The sequence below is a fragment of the Haliotis asinina genome, chromosome 13 (assembly GCF_037392515.1).
Source record: "Haliotis asinina isolate JCU_RB_2024 chromosome 13, JCU_Hal_asi_v2, whole genome shotgun sequence".
Lineage (NCBI taxonomy): Eukaryota > Metazoa > Mollusca > Gastropoda > Lepetellida > Haliotidae > Haliotis > Haliotis asinina.
In genome coordinates this window covers 25180681-25199039 of record NC_090292.1, presented here as the reverse complement: position 1 = coordinate 25199039, position 18359 = coordinate 25180681, and the positions used below count along the sequence as shown (strand labels likewise).

General features: G+C 42.4%; 1 protein-coding gene across 2 annotated transcripts; it reads right to left on the bottom strand.

Moving 5' to 3' along the window:
* Positions 1-1983: 1983 nt before the first annotated feature.
* Positions 1984-17524, bottom strand: LOC137259800 (solute carrier family 25 member 44-like). 2 transcript variants are annotated; one of them, XM_067797415.1, is made up of 5 exons: positions 17467-17524; positions 16715-16766; positions 14227-15051; positions 12112-12239; positions 1984-3266 (listed from the first exon to the last, which is right to left on the bottom strand). In XM_067797415.1, exons 3-5 carry the CDS (start codon positions 14897-14899, stop codon positions 3078-3080), a joined length of 990 nt encoding a protein of 329 aa, XP_067653516.1. In that variant the 5' UTR covers positions 14900-15051; positions 16715-16766; positions 17467-17524; the 3' UTR covers positions 1984-3077. The 2 variants fall into 2 exon arrangements, with proteins under 2 accessions (XP_067653516.1, XP_067653517.1); XM_067797416.1 differs by lacking the exon at positions 16715-16766.
* Positions 17525-18359: the final 835 nt, after the last annotated feature.

The following is an 18359-nucleotide window of genomic DNA, read 5'->3' as shown; positions in this document are numbered from 1 at the left end:
GGCATTTTATGGATGAATCAAATTTCAACATCCTTGCAGGCAATGTGAGGGTCCTGTAAAGTAACAAAGTAGGGAATTGTACATTCTGGTGATTTCTTTAGAGCCTGAAATTGATCATGTGGTCTGATGCACGTAACTGCTCTGAACAAACAACCAAAAACTTAGTGAAGTCATAGATGTGTTGAGGGTTTAATGAATAATAATGCGTGTCCCTCTGGATGCCATGAATTTCATATTGCATCTATTCCTAACACTTGTGTGTACTTAATACACATTCCTTGAGTATTTCGCAGTCAACAATGGTCAGTCATAATAAGTAGGACTGACTGCCTTGTTGATGACAGCCAGCCTAACACTGAGCGTGGTTGTTAACCTATGTTCTGATTGGGATGGTTTTTCAAGTAAAATAGCTGATCAATTTGGCAAATAAAATATTCGGTGGTTAAGAACGGTTATTCATTAACTGTGAGAACCACAGAGATTCAGCCTGGTGTAAGGGTTTACCAAACTGCAAGCCGTGGAGACATATGATTATTAATCCATTTATTATGAAGATAATAATGATTATAATTCAACATACTGCCTCCTGTAAACCAAAGGCTTTCTTCAATGGCTGACGGTTTGTTGCAGATGCAGGGAACGTAAACACAGCAGCAACTGCTACAATGGTACATTCAAATATACAATCATGAAAACAACCGCATTGGTCACACCAAATAATTACTAAATATTCAAATGTGTAATAAAACAAACCTGAAACAAATCCGCATGACTAAAATAAACCTTGAACATTTTAACAGAAATAACAATTCCAGAGACTGTATTGAAAGCTGACCTGTACAATGGACGACAGATGTACATTGTAATTCGGACTGGCAGTTACATGATGGAAACAGCTTTGAGTGTGACACAAGGCCAGACTAACTTTATTTCTTGTTTTACGGATCAGTTGGTCACAGGTTTTTGAAGAATAAGAAAATAAAATTAATAAATTTTCACAGCTTAAAAAATCAAATCCTGTTGTTTATTATTTTCTTCCCACAGAAGTTACTTGTCATACATGGCTCAATCTTAGGTGCAACCCAAGATAAAAGTTGCACCAGCTAAATTCAAGGTGCAATGCTTTTATTGCAATATGATGACACAAATATCTAGAATTTTTGTTCAGAAGTTTTAACCACTCAAAATTGACTTCTACGTGGTGCAAGTTAAGGCTGATGACTAGTTTGCACTTTGTAATATTGGGTTGCACCCGTGCAAGTTACAGAGCACTAAATCGAGCCCTGTCATATCTTCCTACAAACCTCTGTTCTAATGCGGACACATTTCTCGGTTCTCATAAAATCCCCTAGCAGCAAAATAATCACAACATGAATTATTTCCGTTCTTTCTATCCAATCTGGACGTGCTGTATCAGCTTGGATCCAATTTGACGAATACTAGCAAATGTGCGGCCATAAATATCCCTCCTCAGACTTGTGTTGATGTGACACACACACCTCTGTGGGAAGAGAATGCTTGTTAATGTGATAAAAATGAAACACTCTTAAAATCAGAGTGAAAAACCTAAAGTTTAGTTCCTATAAACAAACCAAAAGGGTTACCATGGAAACTCATGTGGGAAACCCGTCATAATTAGGAGTAAAGTCCATATTCTAAATTTTTGGTTGAGCTGAAAACTCAATAATATGAACCCTAACTGCCTAGAACAAAGGAAGGAACGTGATAAAAAATCAACAAAAGTTAAAATCATTGGAATAAAGCCGAAATTAAAACTCTCACTATAGTACCAACACAGCAGTCATCGACCCCTTGAAGACAGTGGGGAGTTCCACATCACTAGCAACAGCCAGATACTACAGCTCTTATGTAATTCATTATAGGGGTTTCTGGTCTAGAAATGGTTGTGGGCGTTTCCTGCAGCTGAGCAATATACAACATAACCATAATGACGTAATTATGAAAGAATAAATCAACATGGTATTTGATACGGATGTTCACTTGACAATTTATTGAGAAGTGAGATATAGCAAAGAAAGACAACTCTACTTTACTATCACTGCGAAATTCAATAGCTATATTTTGAGCAGATATGAAATGAAATCCAAGTTTATTTGCAGATTGAAACCACAAGCGGAAATTATCTAGTAGTCCATGGACATGACAATACCATAATTTGATTGCCTGAAATGAAAACTGACTTGTCTCGTGCACTGGGCAATGGGATTTTTTAACCCCTTTAGTCATACGAAAGGTAACATAAGCAGAACAAGGAAGATACCTGTTGACATTATCATACTAAGGCTGCTGTATTCGCATGGCACCAAAATTCCCGAACAAGACCACAGGACCAGTAACTTTTAAAAATCACTGGTCCTTACAGATTCTTACTGGACTTGCAAGAGACTCTTATAAGTATACTGTCATCCTTAAATATCTACTAGACTTTTGGGATAGCACTTATCACAGGTGCACTGGTCCTGTCAACATTTTACTAGACCTGGGCCAGTGGGGAAGCATGAATGTTGAGCCTTGGTATCCGGTAAGACTACTATGAAGTCCATTCAACATCCTTGCTAAAAGTCCTTGTGTAAGTCACACACTCTTGTGCTGACATAAGGTACAAAAACAGAAAAAGGGTGGCAGAGCTGGAAGAAATCATTGAGAATATTTAGCAAAGAGGTGGGGTATTAATCAAGACTTCTTACCTGAGTATATAACTGTATCCCTTTATGAATTCAATTTGTAATCTCATTCTATCTCTAGAATCACATAATAAGACAAACTGCACTCGGTATGGGTGCTAAACCACCCCCTGCCACTCCTCCCCTTAAAATCTCATCTTATACCCAATATTCATAATAAGTATGATAGTTATCTCATACTGGATTCGTTGGTGCAACACATGTAGAACTTTCAACACAGTCTTAATGGCTGCAGAACTTTCTACATAGTATCAAAAAAAACAAACTTGCATACAAACCATTCTGTTATCACACATATCAACCATTGATCTTGAAAAAAATATCCATTTTACATTTTAGCTAAAAGAGGTATTTTCCTACAGGATGCTGCCGTCACCAGCGCACTTGCTGCTTGTATTCGTCCAGAAGGCTCCACCGTTTGATAGTCTCGTAACCGAGAATGATGAAAAATGAAAACATCACGGACTGCACCAGACGAGCTGTCAGACCCTTTGTGACAATCCAGAATCGTTCCTCTTGCCACAATATCTTCACAGTGTTTGAGAAACTGGTCCCATCAACCTGCATGGATGATTGAAAAGCATGGATTGAGTTTGTTTGTTTGTTTGTTGTTTACTGCCAACCAAAATCACTTTTTGAATGCGCCTTCTCTTTCATCAACCCACAACTCTGGAATTCACTTCCCTTAAACCTAAGAAATACACCCACTAAAGACTCACCTTTTTCTATCTGTGTATTAGCAGATAATTATTGTCTGTTTTATGTATAAATGTTCCCGTTTTATCAATGTATTATTATCATCACTGAGCATGAGGTGGATATTAGGCACCTTACAAATGTATTATTATTATCATCACTGAGCATGAGGTGGATATTAGGCAGCCTACAAATGTATTATTATTATTATCACTGAGCATGAGGTGGATATTAGGCACCTTACAAATGTATTATTATTATCATCACTGAGCATGAGGTGGATATTAGGCACCCTACAAATGTATTATTATTATCATCACTGAGCATGAGGTGGATATTAGGCAGCCTACAAATGTATTATTATTATCATCACTGAGCATGAGGTGGATATTAGGCAGCCTACAAATGTATTATTATTATCATCACTGAGCATGAGGTGGATATTAGGCAGCCTACAAATGTATTATTATTATCATCACTGAGCATGAGGTGGATATTAGGCACCTTTCAAATTTATTAAAATCTAAATATTTTAGATATTTAAATACTTACCTTACCATAGGTCTTATGCATATTACCTCAAGCTTCGCTAGTAGAGATCAGACAGACGTTGATTCGCCATTCCCTGAATGGCTACCTCGTATAATCTACGGATGTAGTCACGGAAGTGACGTGATCTCCCTACTCGCGGGAAAGCGAGCCATCCCAAAATTCACTTTTACTGGCAGCAGGAAAGAAAGGTCCGATGAGTCCAAAGTGGGGAGGAGCATCCAGCGTTGGGAGGGAGTCACCGCCCTATGGTAAGGTAAGTATTTAAATATCTAAAATATTTAGATTTTAATAAATTTTTAACTTACCTTACCATAGGTCTTATGCATATGGCTTCGACAGAGAGGACGGTGGTGTGGACTCCGGAGGACCTTCACATCTTCAGCAGACCAAGCACATGCACAGGAGACCCGGGAGACCAATGCCAACGTCACAGGGCAAACCTGGAAACAGGACAAAGGATAACCCAAGGGAACTCCAAAGAGAAACCGACGCACCCAGAGGGTGAGGTTAATCTTAAGACCAAAGGTAAGAACAACACAATTACCTAATGGGCGGAAGGCTGGGTGAGTTGCTGTGCAACCACCAACGGGCCAAAAGACTGAAGCCCCTCCATGTCCTCGACAGCCAAGTCCCTCAGGTAGTGTGAGGCAAAAACGGTGGACGACTTCCAAAAACAACCCTCCATAATCCGTGGCACCGTACAGTTCCTGTGGAGGGCCATAGTGGACGCCAGGGCTCTAATTTCATGGGGGTTGTTCGCCGTCGGATGGGGGAGTTTCTTGGCATCGTACGCCGCCAGGATAGTCGCACGAAGCCACAGAGCAATAGTGTTTCTATTAACTTCCCCCTTGCACGATGAAGAAAAAGGGATAAACAGTCTCTTTCGGGAATGTCTCTTCAAGGCAGACCTCTGGATGTAATATCTAAGGGCCCTGACTGGACACAGGAACTCCTCCTCCGTATCATGTCGTCCGAGGATGGTCGATAAAGGCGGGATGGAGAACCGTCTATCTGGTTGCCCGGGAAGCTGATTCTTGGCAATGAAGTCCCACAGCAATCCCAAGTGGACTCGACCATGCCTAGCTTGTTCAAAACGCACTTGTGTGACATCCAGGGCATGAATCTCACTAACTCTAGCTGCCGTAGCTAGGGCAAGTAAGAAGACCGTCTTCCTGGACAACAGCTCGAAGGAAGCATCCTCTAGGGGCTCATATGGGGAGCCTCTCAAGTGTTGCAAAACAACATTCAGATCCCAAGCTGGAGGGCGGAACTTGACCTTCTGGTCCTCCAACTTGAACGCCTTCAGCAGGGCAACCAGTTCTGGAACTTTAGAAATCTGACGATCCGTCTTGACCGCCAAGACGGAGTTCAATGCTGACAAGTAGGTACCCAACGTACTCCCTTTGAGATGCTTGGAATTACGTAGAAACATCAAAAAATTCGCCACGAACTGTGGGGAAGCTGTCATGGGATCCTGTGATCTCTGAGCACAAAAGCTTTCAAATGAGCGCCACTTGTCATCATAGAGGGATCTGGTGGATGTCCGATGAGCTCGGGTTATGGCATTCGCCACATGCAAGGAATAGCCTTTCGCCCTTAATGCCTTCTGTAAATGGTCCAGCCGTGCAGATGGAATCTCAGCGGATCTGGATGGAGTTGTTGGCTGTGCGGATGACGAAGGAGGTGTGGCCAATCTGGAAGCTGAACCGGATCTCCGCTGACGAGGCGTCACAGATCGGGGAACCACGGTCTGGCTGGCCACCAGGGCGCGACCAAAAGCAGTCTCAGGTTCTGTGTCTGCTTGATCTTGCCAATCACTTCTGGGAGAAGAACGGGTGGTGGAAAAGCGTACGCGTCTAGACCCTCCCACGACAGAGATAGAGCGTCGACTGCCCAAGCCTGTGGATCCGGTACGGGAGACACGTAAGTTGGTAGCTGATGGTTGAAGCTGGTGGCGAAGAGGTCCACCAAGGGTCTCCCGTGGCGAAGGCAAATCTGACGAAACACGTCTGGATGAAGCATCCATTCCGTCGGTGAAGGTCTGCCTGGGCGCGACAACGCGTCTGCCAGAATGTTCTTGCAGCCGGGTATGTGTCGAACCCTGATTGTGATCCTGTTGCTGTCTAGCAGATCTGCTAACACGAACATCTGGTCTAGAAGTTGCTTGGACCTGGTCGTGCCCTGATTCCGGATAACCCAGACGACTGTGGAGTTGTCCGACGCCACCAGGAGCTTGGTGTTGGACAAAATCGGTAGCCAGCGGCGAACTGCTAGAATGACGGCTTGCAATTCCAGGTTGTTGATGTGCCACAACCTTTCGGCGTCGGACCACAGCCCTGAGGTCGTTCGGCCCGCCAGATGGGCGCCCCACCCTAGTAGAGACGCATCCACGAACAACTCGTGGTCGTGACTGGAGTCTTCCAAACAGACGCCGACGCAGACATTCGATTCTACCATCCACCACCGGAGATACTGATGTAGATGTGGAGGTAGAAGAACCCGTGACTTGAGGTCGTTCATCTGGATGAATGGTGACAGAAACCTCTGTAAGGGCCGTAGCATAAGGCGCCCTCTGAGAGTAAGATCCTGCGCCGATGTCAAAAGACCCAACAGAGACTGCCACTCTCTGAGGGTCATGGGTTGAGAGAGACCTCGATCCGCAAACGCCAGAATCTTTAGCCATCGATCTGGAGGGACCCTGACAAGATTGTCTTTTGTTAAAAATAATCCCCCGATGAAGGTCAGTTCTTGAGTTGGTTCCAGATGTGACTTGTTGGTGTTGACCATCCAACCCAGTTGATGCAGCAGGCGGGTGGAGAAGTCCAAGTGTTTGCGTAGCAGTAGAGGACTGCCGTGGTTGAGAAGGCAGTCGTCTATATATGGATCGAAGTCCACTCCCCTTAGATGAAGAAACCTGGTAACCGGAAGCGTGATGCGTGTGAAAAGCCACGGGGCCGTAGAAATGCCAAACGGAAGCACCCTCCACTGGTAATGTATTCCGTTGAAGACGAACCTCAGGTACTTCCTGTGACGCGGATGTATGGGAACATGTAGGTAAGCGTCCTGTAGGTCCAGACTGGCTAGCCAAGCCCCGGGAGACAATTTGGCTCGAATCTGCTCTAGGGACGTCATTCGGAAATGAGGAGGGTCGGCCAGATACTGTCTGTTGAAGACCGCCATGTTGTGAATCATGCGCATCTTGTCGGAATCTTTCTTTGGCACCAGGAAGATGGGTGAGTAGAACCCCGGGGAGCGGTGGGGTTCCAGCACTGTCTCTATGGCTCTCTTGGATAACAGAATGTCGATATTGGACTCTAGGAGAGCTAGTTGGTGTTGAGGATATATCCGCGACTGGGGAGTAGATGTCAGCGGTGGAGTCTCGACCAATGGTAGTTTGTAGCCGGACTTCAGAATCTTGCTTACAAACGGATCCTCTAGGAATGACCAGTTGGGCCAGAAGATCCCTAGTCTCCCACCTACTGGAGTCGGATGGACAGGTACGACTGGGGGTGGGAGGTCCCAGTCGGAGACATCCACGGCTTCAGCGACCAGAGTAGGGGCGCTTGCCTCTGCCTCGCCCTGGCATCGAGGGGGTGTCCCGGCTGCGCTCCTGGGGCTTCCGCTGAGTGTCATTATCCTTGGTGCGGCCCCGTCCCCTCCCAAAGGAGGAGCGGATGGATTCCCTCCTGGGAATATAGCGCTTCTTTCCACTTCCTCTGGCTCTGCCACGAAAGGCAGAACCAAGCGCCTCAAAGGTAGACAGCGCGACTTCAGTGTTCGTTAATTCCGCGTGCGACTTGTAAATATCTGGAATCTTGTCGGCGAACAGAAACTTGGAAGTGAAGGGAGCCCGAAGTAATTGGCGCTTAAATTCCTCCTGCCAATTACATGTATCCAGGAAGCCGGAGCGGCGAACCGAAGTTGTCATAGCCAACGCTGCACGTAAGTGACCGAGTAAGTCATGAAGAACTTTGCCCTGCCACTGGAAGATCGTCGTGAGATGATCCACCCTGGAGGCGTTGTCTTCTGATAGGTCTGCTGCAGCCGCTGAAGTAGCTGAGGCTAACGCCGAAATGGGTTTAAGCATACGCTTGAGTTCCGTGTCAATAGCTGCTAATTTGGAGTCCTGCACTTTATAAGCTGAGAGTGAAGAACTTGACAAGCGCTTGAGTGAGTCGTCCTGGGCTGCACCATTATCTGTGAAGTCTAGGCTGTGGATCTTGTAATCCGACTTCCTTGACTTAGACGCCTTGATCGTAGGATTCAGAGACAGCTTGGCAAAATCCTCGTCCAGGAGAGACACTGCCTCCGCCACCATAGGATGAGGTGGAATTAGTAGTTCCGGGGACAAACGGATGGACGCCGGATTATTAGGGTCGACTGACGGAGAAGGACAGTCAGGTAGCCTGTCAGCAATCCACTCAAACACTGCCGATAGTGGTAGATAGGTGCCATCATCCTCGCCTACACCTGCCTCTTCTTCATAGTCAGGGCAGAAGTGTTGCTCCTCCAAATCTTCCCAAGAGACTGAAGTCGATTCCCGCCGCTGGGTGGAAGAGGTAGAAGGCGTCCGAGTAGAAGAATCCTTCAGTGAAACTCGCGAGGCCTCTGGTGAACGTGAACGCCGGGTTCTGGAAGAGCGCCGAGGAGATCTGGATCGCGAACGGAAGCGCCGTCGTCTAGGAGAGCGTGAGCATGAGCGCGAGCGCCGGCGCCGACTACGGTGAGGAGAACGGGAGCGCCGATTCCTCGGAGATCTGGACCATGATCTGCGTCTCGAGCGCTCAGCTTCTAAGCGCCGAGCGCGCTCCTCGTCTAGCTGACGTTGTAGCACCTCTTCTCTAGATAGCGTGTGAGAGATCCTGGGGATCCGGTAAGGCGCTGGCGGAGGCACAGGAGCCGGCGTCTGAACAAGCGCTGGCGTAGGTATAGGTGCTGGTATTGGAACCAGTGAAGGTGTCCCCATCAAAGCTGTAGACGCTGACGTGGGCATAGGCGCTGACGTAGGTGTCGGTGCTGGCATAGGCGTAGGCGTTGACGTTGAAATTAGTTCGGGAATCAAGGCAGGCGCTGACATGGGCGCTGGCACAGTAACTGAGGTCGGCGCTGGCTCTCTAGTAGAAGTGCTGGGCGTCAGGAGAGACCGTAATAGCCTCTGAACTTCTGGGTGCGCTAAGGCGTCCGGACGGGATAAGTCAACAAAGGCGTCCGAGCGAAGTGGCTCCGGAGACGATCGAACCGGCGTCGTAGATGAGCGCTCCAAACCAGACGTCGGCGTTGGTGCTGTAAAGGTAGGCAGCTCCGGGTCGTCCTGTAAAGAACCTAAAGAAGAAGCTGGGGAAGACATTCTCCTCTTCCGCTGAGTAAACCTCTTTCTACGGACAGCTAAAAAGGTCTTGAAATCCGCCACAGAAAGACTAGTACCATGCTGACAGCGGCTGTCAAGGGAACAGGTCTGCGATGCACAATCCGGACACCAGGGGTGGGGATCCTTGGCTGACTTCTGCCCCTTGCAGACAGTACAAAACTGCCGAGTCATACACAGTTAACTGCAACAGATAAAAAAATACCCGAAGCGTGAAATAAAACAATAACGCTAGAGGTAGAACCGAAAAACACCCCTACATAAAAAATGCAGCAAAAGCGCACCCCCAACCTAAAGTGGGTACGCCTGTAAGCTCGCGACAGCGACGGCTAGCAACCAACATGGCTACCTGTGAAACATGCCACGTGGGACAAAAAAAACACATGAAAAACGGCAAAAATCGGGAGGAAATACCATACAAAATAGCAGAACAGATGGAGGAAGTATTCCTGACGGAATAAAGAACCTCCAAGGCCGCCATGACACCTCACAAACAACGCAGGAAAACCCACATCGAAGTGAGAAAAAAAAGAAACATTTACAACACGAGGTAGCAAGGTAAGTGAAGTTAAATTCAATTTAACTAACCACACACCTAGGGAAACAAGACATACCTACCTGTTGAACGACAACTTTATTCAACACAATAGAAAACTCCGAGCGAAACAAACACGTCTGATCAGACGAACGCTAGAAGTAAAAGTGAATTTTGGGATGGCTCGCTTTCCCGCGAGTAGGGAGATCACGTCACTTCCGTGACTACATCCGTAGATTATACGAGGTAGCCATTCAGGGAATGGCGAATCAACGTCTGTCTGATCTCTACTAGCGAAGCTTGAGGTAATATGCATAAGACCTATGGTAAGGTAAGTTAAAAATGTATTATTATTATCATCACTGAGCATGAGGTGGGTATTAGGCACCTTACAAATGTATTATTATTATCATCACTGAGCATGAGGTGGATATTAGGCACCTTACAAATGTATTACTATTATTATCACTGAGCATGAGTTGGATATTAGGCACCCTACAAATGTATTATTATTATCATCACTGAGCATGAGGTGGATATTAGACACCTTACAAATGTATTATTATTATCATCACTAAGCATGAACTGGATATTAGGCACCCTACAAATGTATTATTATTATCATCACTGAGCATGAGGTGGATATTAGGCACCCTACAAATGTATTATTATTATTATCACTGAGCATGAGGTGGATATTAAATACCCTACAAATGTATTATTATTATCATCATCACAGAGCACTTTTTTGGATATTAGGCCCCTTACAAATGTATCATTATTACCCTGAATATTTCAGCTATTTTACAGTGGAAACTGAGTCTGGACCAAACAATTCAGTGACTGACACCTGAAACTGACTGGTAGCTATGTGATCAAAGCAGCCTTGAGTTTGTTACTTAACCAGACATGAGAACAACAAATTGTGCAAAAACACTGAAAAATAAAGTCAAGCTTAGGCTCCCTTGCTGGTCCAGACGAGTCAATGGACCAGATGAGTCAATGTCTTTTAGACGATTGTCATTTTCATCTCACTTGATAATTGTAGCCATTTTCCTGCGAAATGCCGTTTACCACGGATGCAAAGGTACGGCAATTCACTTTTTATACATTACCACTAGAATAGGTTACTGATTGTGCCATAAACTAAGAACTGGGGTTGCATAGGTTTCGCTGGTTCATTCTCCGTGTCAGAAATATGAACACTGCACACAGTTAGCAAACACTTCTGAATGGCGCTTCCCTTTCGACATTACACCCCCTTACCCACCACTCCCCCTCCTGTCCTCCTCCTCAAATTTTTTTGCAAATTTACATCGATCTCAGAAATGGTCAAAATGAAACAAAAAACATGGAAATGATTCACGGCAATTCTCACGTCTGCTTAACGCCACATTTGGCAATATTCCAGCTTTAAGGCAGTGGTCTGTTAACAATTGAGCCCAGATCAGACAATCCTGTGATCAACATCATGAACATTGATCTTCGCAACTGGGATGTGATGACATGTATCAACCAAGTCAGTGAGTGTTATCACCCGATCCTGTTAGTCGCCTCTTATGACCAGCATGGGTTGCTGAAAATGCTTAAGATCAGTTCTACCACAGATATTTTGCTATTTTCCATTAATTGTGAAAATATACTAAAGTCTAAATGCTGCTTTACACACTTGTTATTTATATTTGAATCAGTAATATGAGAAATGATAAGAAAGACTGCAAGTTGTGCACCTGCTGAAACAGAACCTTTCAATGAGTGAGTTTAGTTTTATGCCGTACTCAGCAATGTTCCAGCTACATGGCAGTGGTCTGTAAATAACAGGAACATGAGCACCGATCTGCGCAATTGGGAACAAATGACATGTGTCAACCAAATCAGCGAGCCTGACCACCCGATCCCGTTAGTCGCCTCTTACGACATGCATAGTCGCCTTTTATGGCAAGCATGGGTTGCTGAAAGCCTTTTTTACCCTGGGACCTTCAAGGGTCAACAGAACCTTTCAATGCACTGCAGATATCTTAGCTATCCTCAGTAATCTCCAAGCTAAATATTGACATTTTTGTACATACATTTGTAAAATAAAATTTATTACAGATTTAAAAATTTCAACTTGAAGTTCAAGCCTACTTGTAAGCATCAAACATAGTAGGAATTTTCTTGTGATTTATATGATTTGTGTGATTTACACAGATACGCAGCTTATCTGTACCTCTTAGGTTGATAATGCACAAAGTAAATGATCGAGGATGTTGCGTTACCTGCATCCGTGCCCTGATGAGGTCAAGTGGGTTGGTGATGACAGCAGCGGAGATGCCACTGAGAGGCCCAGACACCACCTGCAGCACCAGCCTGGGGACGAAGGCCGGAGCAATACTGGCAAGCATATCTGAAGCACATCATTAGTGAGTGAGTGAGTGACACTGGTTCAAATCTATGAGTTTAGTTTCATGCTGCACTCACCAATATTCCAGCTATATGGCGGCAGCCGTTAAATAATTGAGCTTGGAACAAACAATCCAGTGATCAACAGCGCAGGCATCGATCTGTGCAAATGGGAACTGGTAACATGTGTCTGCTAACCAAGTCAGCGAGCTGGACCACCTGATCCCGTTAGTCGCGATTCACTGATACGCACTGGCTGCTGACAGAATGAATTGATACAATGTTTTACATTGTTATATATACTGCTATGATACCTCAAATGGTCCATTATACAGCTTTGTTTAATTTTGGAAATTGTCGAATTGCAACGTCTCAAGAAAAAAAGACTTACTTAAAATATATGCTTACTTATTTTCCCTTCATAAACATGTTTTCTCAAGAACTGTGTCAAACATAGTGCTTGCATTTTATTAACATTCACAAAGTCCATATATAAACTTAATTATCTCATTTCCGAATGAACATTTGAACAAGTACAGCAGAATTTGATGAAATACTTTAAAATCTCTACCCTTATGCTTATATCAGGATTCATATCATATTGGACAATAATATGCACAATACTTTGGCACTATATCGTCATGACTACAATATTAGTATTGTCATGTATCGCTGACAACACTATTTATGAATTAACTAAAATGTTAATTTTAATATTGCAGCTTAGTGTCTCCTATTAGACAGCTAACAGGATCAAAACCGTGCTTGATTAGTGAAGACTGGCTTTAAGCCACTTTGAACAGGATTCCTGAAATGGGCTTCCAGTGATCAACAGCATGAGCATCAGCATCACAACTGGGATATGATGACATACATCATGTACATGTGTCATTGTCAAGCAAGTTAGTGAGCCTGACCACCCAATCCTGTTTGTTGCATCTAAACATGGGTTTCTGAAGACATTTTAAGCATAATTACGCCAGCTAATTTTTCTTCTAAAATTTGAATAATACAAGAGTATATTTCTGTCATTACATATTGCAATGGAAGCAGTGCAACTGGAATTTGTCTGGTGCAACTAGGGTTTATCTTAGGTTGCACCTGGTGCAAATAGTTTAACATCTCCTAAATCGAGCACGGAACATAGTTTATGCACACTGCTTGATATGAAATTATATAAACTGACCAAGTTTTGGCATGGATTATTTCATTTTTCAATCACCATTTGACCAAATCGTTCTGTGAGTACTAAAATCATTTTGTGGTAAGTCATAAAATTTGATGACATCAGGGATTGACAGTGCTTGATTTATGTGCACAGTAAATACATTATTTCTATCATCCTCATCCTCATCATCATCATCATCATCATCATAACAAGCATTGTCACTAAGGGGACATAATCCCCCTTCGCATATTATGGAATTTAAAAAGAAATGAAAGTGAAAGTTGTAGTTTAAGATGAAGTTAAATGTCAACAAAAACATTACCAGTTCCATATTTGAATAGAATCCAATTTGAAATAGTCAGTGGTTCTTAAGATATTCCAATCCGTACTTACATACGGACGGAGTCTGATACTATATCCAACGCTTTGCGCTGAACATGCGGTGAGGGATAATGACATTGTTCTGGGTAACATAAGATCATTTCATGTTATTTCATAAAATTTCGTATCAGGGATTGATATAGTGCATGGTTTGTGCATAAGTGACTGAGTGAGTGAATGAGAGTTCAGTTTAAGGCTGCTTTTAGAAATATTTCAGCAATATTACAGCAGAAATGGGCTCCACGCCATAGCAATGTGGGGAATTGAACCAGGGTCTTTGGTGTAAAGAGCGAAGACTATAATCACTCGGCTATCCCATCGACCCGGGTACGATATGAGGGTGTAATAGGCAGTTTCAGGTTGCACCTGTGCAACTTCTAAATGCTGGAATGCTGGGAATATAAACCACGAGGTTGTGCTGCATATCCACTCAATCTCCTACCTGAATAGCTGTCATAGAAGAACCACCAGAGGGCGCTGTTTGGTGCGAACACCGTCAGTGACACAAAATAACCCTTGTAAAATCCAAGCAGCCCATTTCGCTTGTACACTTCTCGTATAACTGCACTTACTGCACCAAAACGTCTCTTCTTGGCCTCGTCTGATATTTCTAATTTTTGTAAACTTGATAACTTCTTTTGGACTTTTTCACTGGATATGTCGGAGGACCCCGTTTTTCGCCGTCCCATCAACATAAGGTGCTGGGTTATTATATCAAGAGGCACTGACAATGTTTGCCCTACAACAGAAGCACTTCCTCCAGCTATGAAAGACCTTGTTTTGCTGTTTGTCACAGATGTGTTTTTCATGAGGTAATGGCGGGTGCCTTCGTACGTTGAGATGTATGCCATCGATGGAAACAGCTGCAAACAGCTTACCCAGAAGCCTCTGTACAACCCAGACAGTCCCTCATTTCGTGCTATTTTCACAAAGGCATCAAAAGTACCCTTGTAAATTGTATGACCCTTTTGAATCTGAAGTCTTGTTTTCACCAGTGTCACTGGATATAAAAGTGTCCGTATCGTCATTCCACTTGCAAACGTCAAAGGATAATACTTCCTCTTATCCATCATATCTAATTCAATGACCTGAAGGTCGTCAACCTCGAAATTCATCTTGTTGCCTTGTTTGGTTAACTTTTATCCCAAGTAATGAATATTTTTAATCAAGGTTGAGTTGCTTATATTTCCATCCAGGAAGGTTGTTGCGAGTGACCATGGATTCATTCTGAATATTTTGGACCCATCTCCTCTGCTGACATCTTCAACTGAAGAAATAAACATCCATATTAGCATATAAAACAAATAAACACTCAAGAAAAAAAAACAGGCCTTTCTGTTACCATGGCAACCATCACTTTGCAGTGAGATATTTGCAGAGACAACTGTACAGGTAAAAAGATGGATAATCAGAAACATCAATTATCATCCATGGGAAGAATTATGAATGATTATCAACATGAAAACAATGAGTTTGATAATCAGAACCTATAGAAACAAAACACAGTGTAAATTTACCGACAAAATACATAAAATTACGCCTTTACTCATGGCCTGTTTCTAAACAATGTTGGGGAGGTCTCATTCACAAGAGTGACCGAGCTAGTTTAGTTTTATGACACTTTCATGTCTTATACCATTTGTATACATATTAAACTGTATTCTACTATTCTTGCATTATCAGAAATGGACTTGACACATTGTACCCAGGTGGAGAATCAAACCCGGGTCTTTGATGTGTTAGGTGAATGCCTTAACCCCTTTTCACTAGAGAAGGAAGGTGTACTAATTTCCTTTGGAAAATTTGATCAATATCTTTTTAAAGATACACATCTTAACTATATAAGCAACATTAACAATATTTTTGTTCTTTCCATCAGCCAATTTCTCATCATTCTGTTTTCCAGCTGAATACTAACATGTGCTGGCTGCATTTTGCACAAAATTATAAAATCAAAACCTGTACAAAAATATATTTATAGAATTTAATGTAGTTTGCCCCACTGGGTCCAGTTTGTAAATTCTGCTGCCAATGAATGGTAACTACTAAAATGTATTTGTTTGTGTGATGCCTTAAGTGTGATAAAAGTGGCATGTCACAAAAAAAACCCCAGTAACAATGACATTCATGTCGACTTGACAGTAAGTAGGGCATATCTCTTATGCATTATTCACTGTTGTGGAGTTCATGAATCCATGATAAGGGGTTTGAAATCCCATCGCCCAATGCCAAGTAAAGTCAGTTTTCATTATCTGGCAATCAATTAATGGTGTCATACTTGTCCGGGGGGGTACTAGATAATTTCTGTTTACGGATTAACACTACAAATAAACTTGGGTTTCATTCATATCTGTTCAGAATATAGCCAATCAATTTCACAATGGCAATAAGTTGAGTTATATTATTTCTTTATCTATCTGTCTTTTTATCACTTCTCGATGAACAGTCCAGTAAACATTAACATCAAATACCATGTCAACTTATTCTTTCAAAATTACATTATTATGATCATGTCACAAAAATCAGGGCAAGTGGAAAATTAGTCTGGGTGAGTTACTTTCTTAAATTCACTCGTCCTGTGGCAAGTGGCTTTTAGAAAAAACTTTGAACCCCTGATAATGCCTTAGTTCAAACATAATATATTAATCTGTACACATATGAACTGACAGAAATTAAACTGTTGGAACAATGTTGAAGTAATAACAGGAATGTCAGAATACTGCCTTAACTTGTTACAATGAGGATAAAGTTGTCAAGCTTTGATTACTTGACATGCTTAATTCATATTACAGAAAAAAACGAAAGACATGAACTTTAATGCAAGGACAGACATGATAAACTCACAGACAAAAACCACTGTCATTTCAATCAAAACATTGTTACTGGTTGAGAAGAAGTGTCTTATCATGTTTAAACCATGAAAACCTTACCATTTTTTCAGTTGTTTTACACATCAGTCAGCAAGTCATATACCACAGAGGCCTGTTACATTAAGGAAAATAATTCATCAGTGACTGATATGAGGATCAACATCTCACATTGTCAGGATTCAAGGCATCAACAGTCCCTGGTCACTTAATCCAGTTAAGACATATCTAGGACAATGATGAATATAAGCAGAGAGCATGTAATTTTATCCTGTCATATGGCCTCTGATACATAGGATCCTAATAATGTCAAAATAATTCCCTGTGATATTCCCTGTTACTGTATTACTATATTGCCCAGGCAATCATTCTTACGTATCAGACTTCGGAAAGTATTATGTGCCACGAGACAAGATTTCATGCAGTAAATCACAGGTACTGTTTCGGGTTAAAAACAATGAGGTTGCAATTTTCCTATGGGCATCTTACACGCATCCTACCGTATATGATGTTCACAGTTTTTGTCCCTGGAGAAATATCGAAATGCCAGTAATCCATGTGAAACTATGATATGATATTTATGAGCGAGTCTGGCACCATCTGGACGTGAACATCTAAAAAGCAAATTGCGGTCACCTGATCAACTGAATACCATGACAGCTGAACACTGACCCGCTTCAGACATGTTAATTCATTTGACATTTCCCCACCCATAAGCGTCTGGATCAGATATCTTTTTTTCTTGAAAACCAGTGCCACAACACAACAACACGTATTCGAGTAAATACTCTCAAACAATGAGTTCTGCTAATCACCGTTTGACTTTCTCCTCCAGATAATCAAACCGGAAGCTGAAATGCAACCAGAAACAATAGCTCCGAGGTAAATATTACTACTATAAATAGATTCTGTTTGATAGACGTTTTGATAAATCATACCACTTTTTAACATTTCGATGTAGCTTTTTTTCTTTAAGAGTTCAACATCAAATCGCCAAACGTTTGAAACACAGTTTCCTTTACTATTACAAAGGTATCACTCTCCGGTGTTGTATTCGTTTGAAAATACGTTTCCGAAAACAGTGTTCTCGATGGTTGCGAGGAAAATCTGCTATTTCGTTGCGTTTGGTTACGGACACGTGAAATGACCGATCACGTGTAGCGTGTATACATACATACCCGTAGTGTGGTTAGTGGAGCAGAAACACATCTGGCGGTATAAGGCGACCATAACCGAGGAAGTTTGGAGATTTTCTCTCGTGTTTGCAAACATTGATGCAATGCTTGCTTGAGAGGCATATTTCAGAAGTTGGAAGTAAATAGGATAACTGTATATGGATGACAACTTCTTTAATACTGGAACACGACGTTTCGATACAGGTTCTTGTATCGCTTTCAAAGTGTAAATGATACAGGGAGAGAACAGGCCATGTGTTTATTCCTTTAAACATCAAACTGACAAAAAACAAAACAAAACAAAACAAACAAACAAAACAAAAACACCCAACAAAGCAACAACAAAAACAACAAAAAACAATCAAAACACAAATTCACTCTAAAAACATAACATCAATATTACAAAATTAATCAAAACTTAAAAAAGCAAAAGTTTACAAACATTCTCATACCGAAGTACAGAAAGTGAAATATATTATTTTACCTACTCTATGACGACAGCTTCGATTTTTCTATTTTGCTATCCTGTCGTT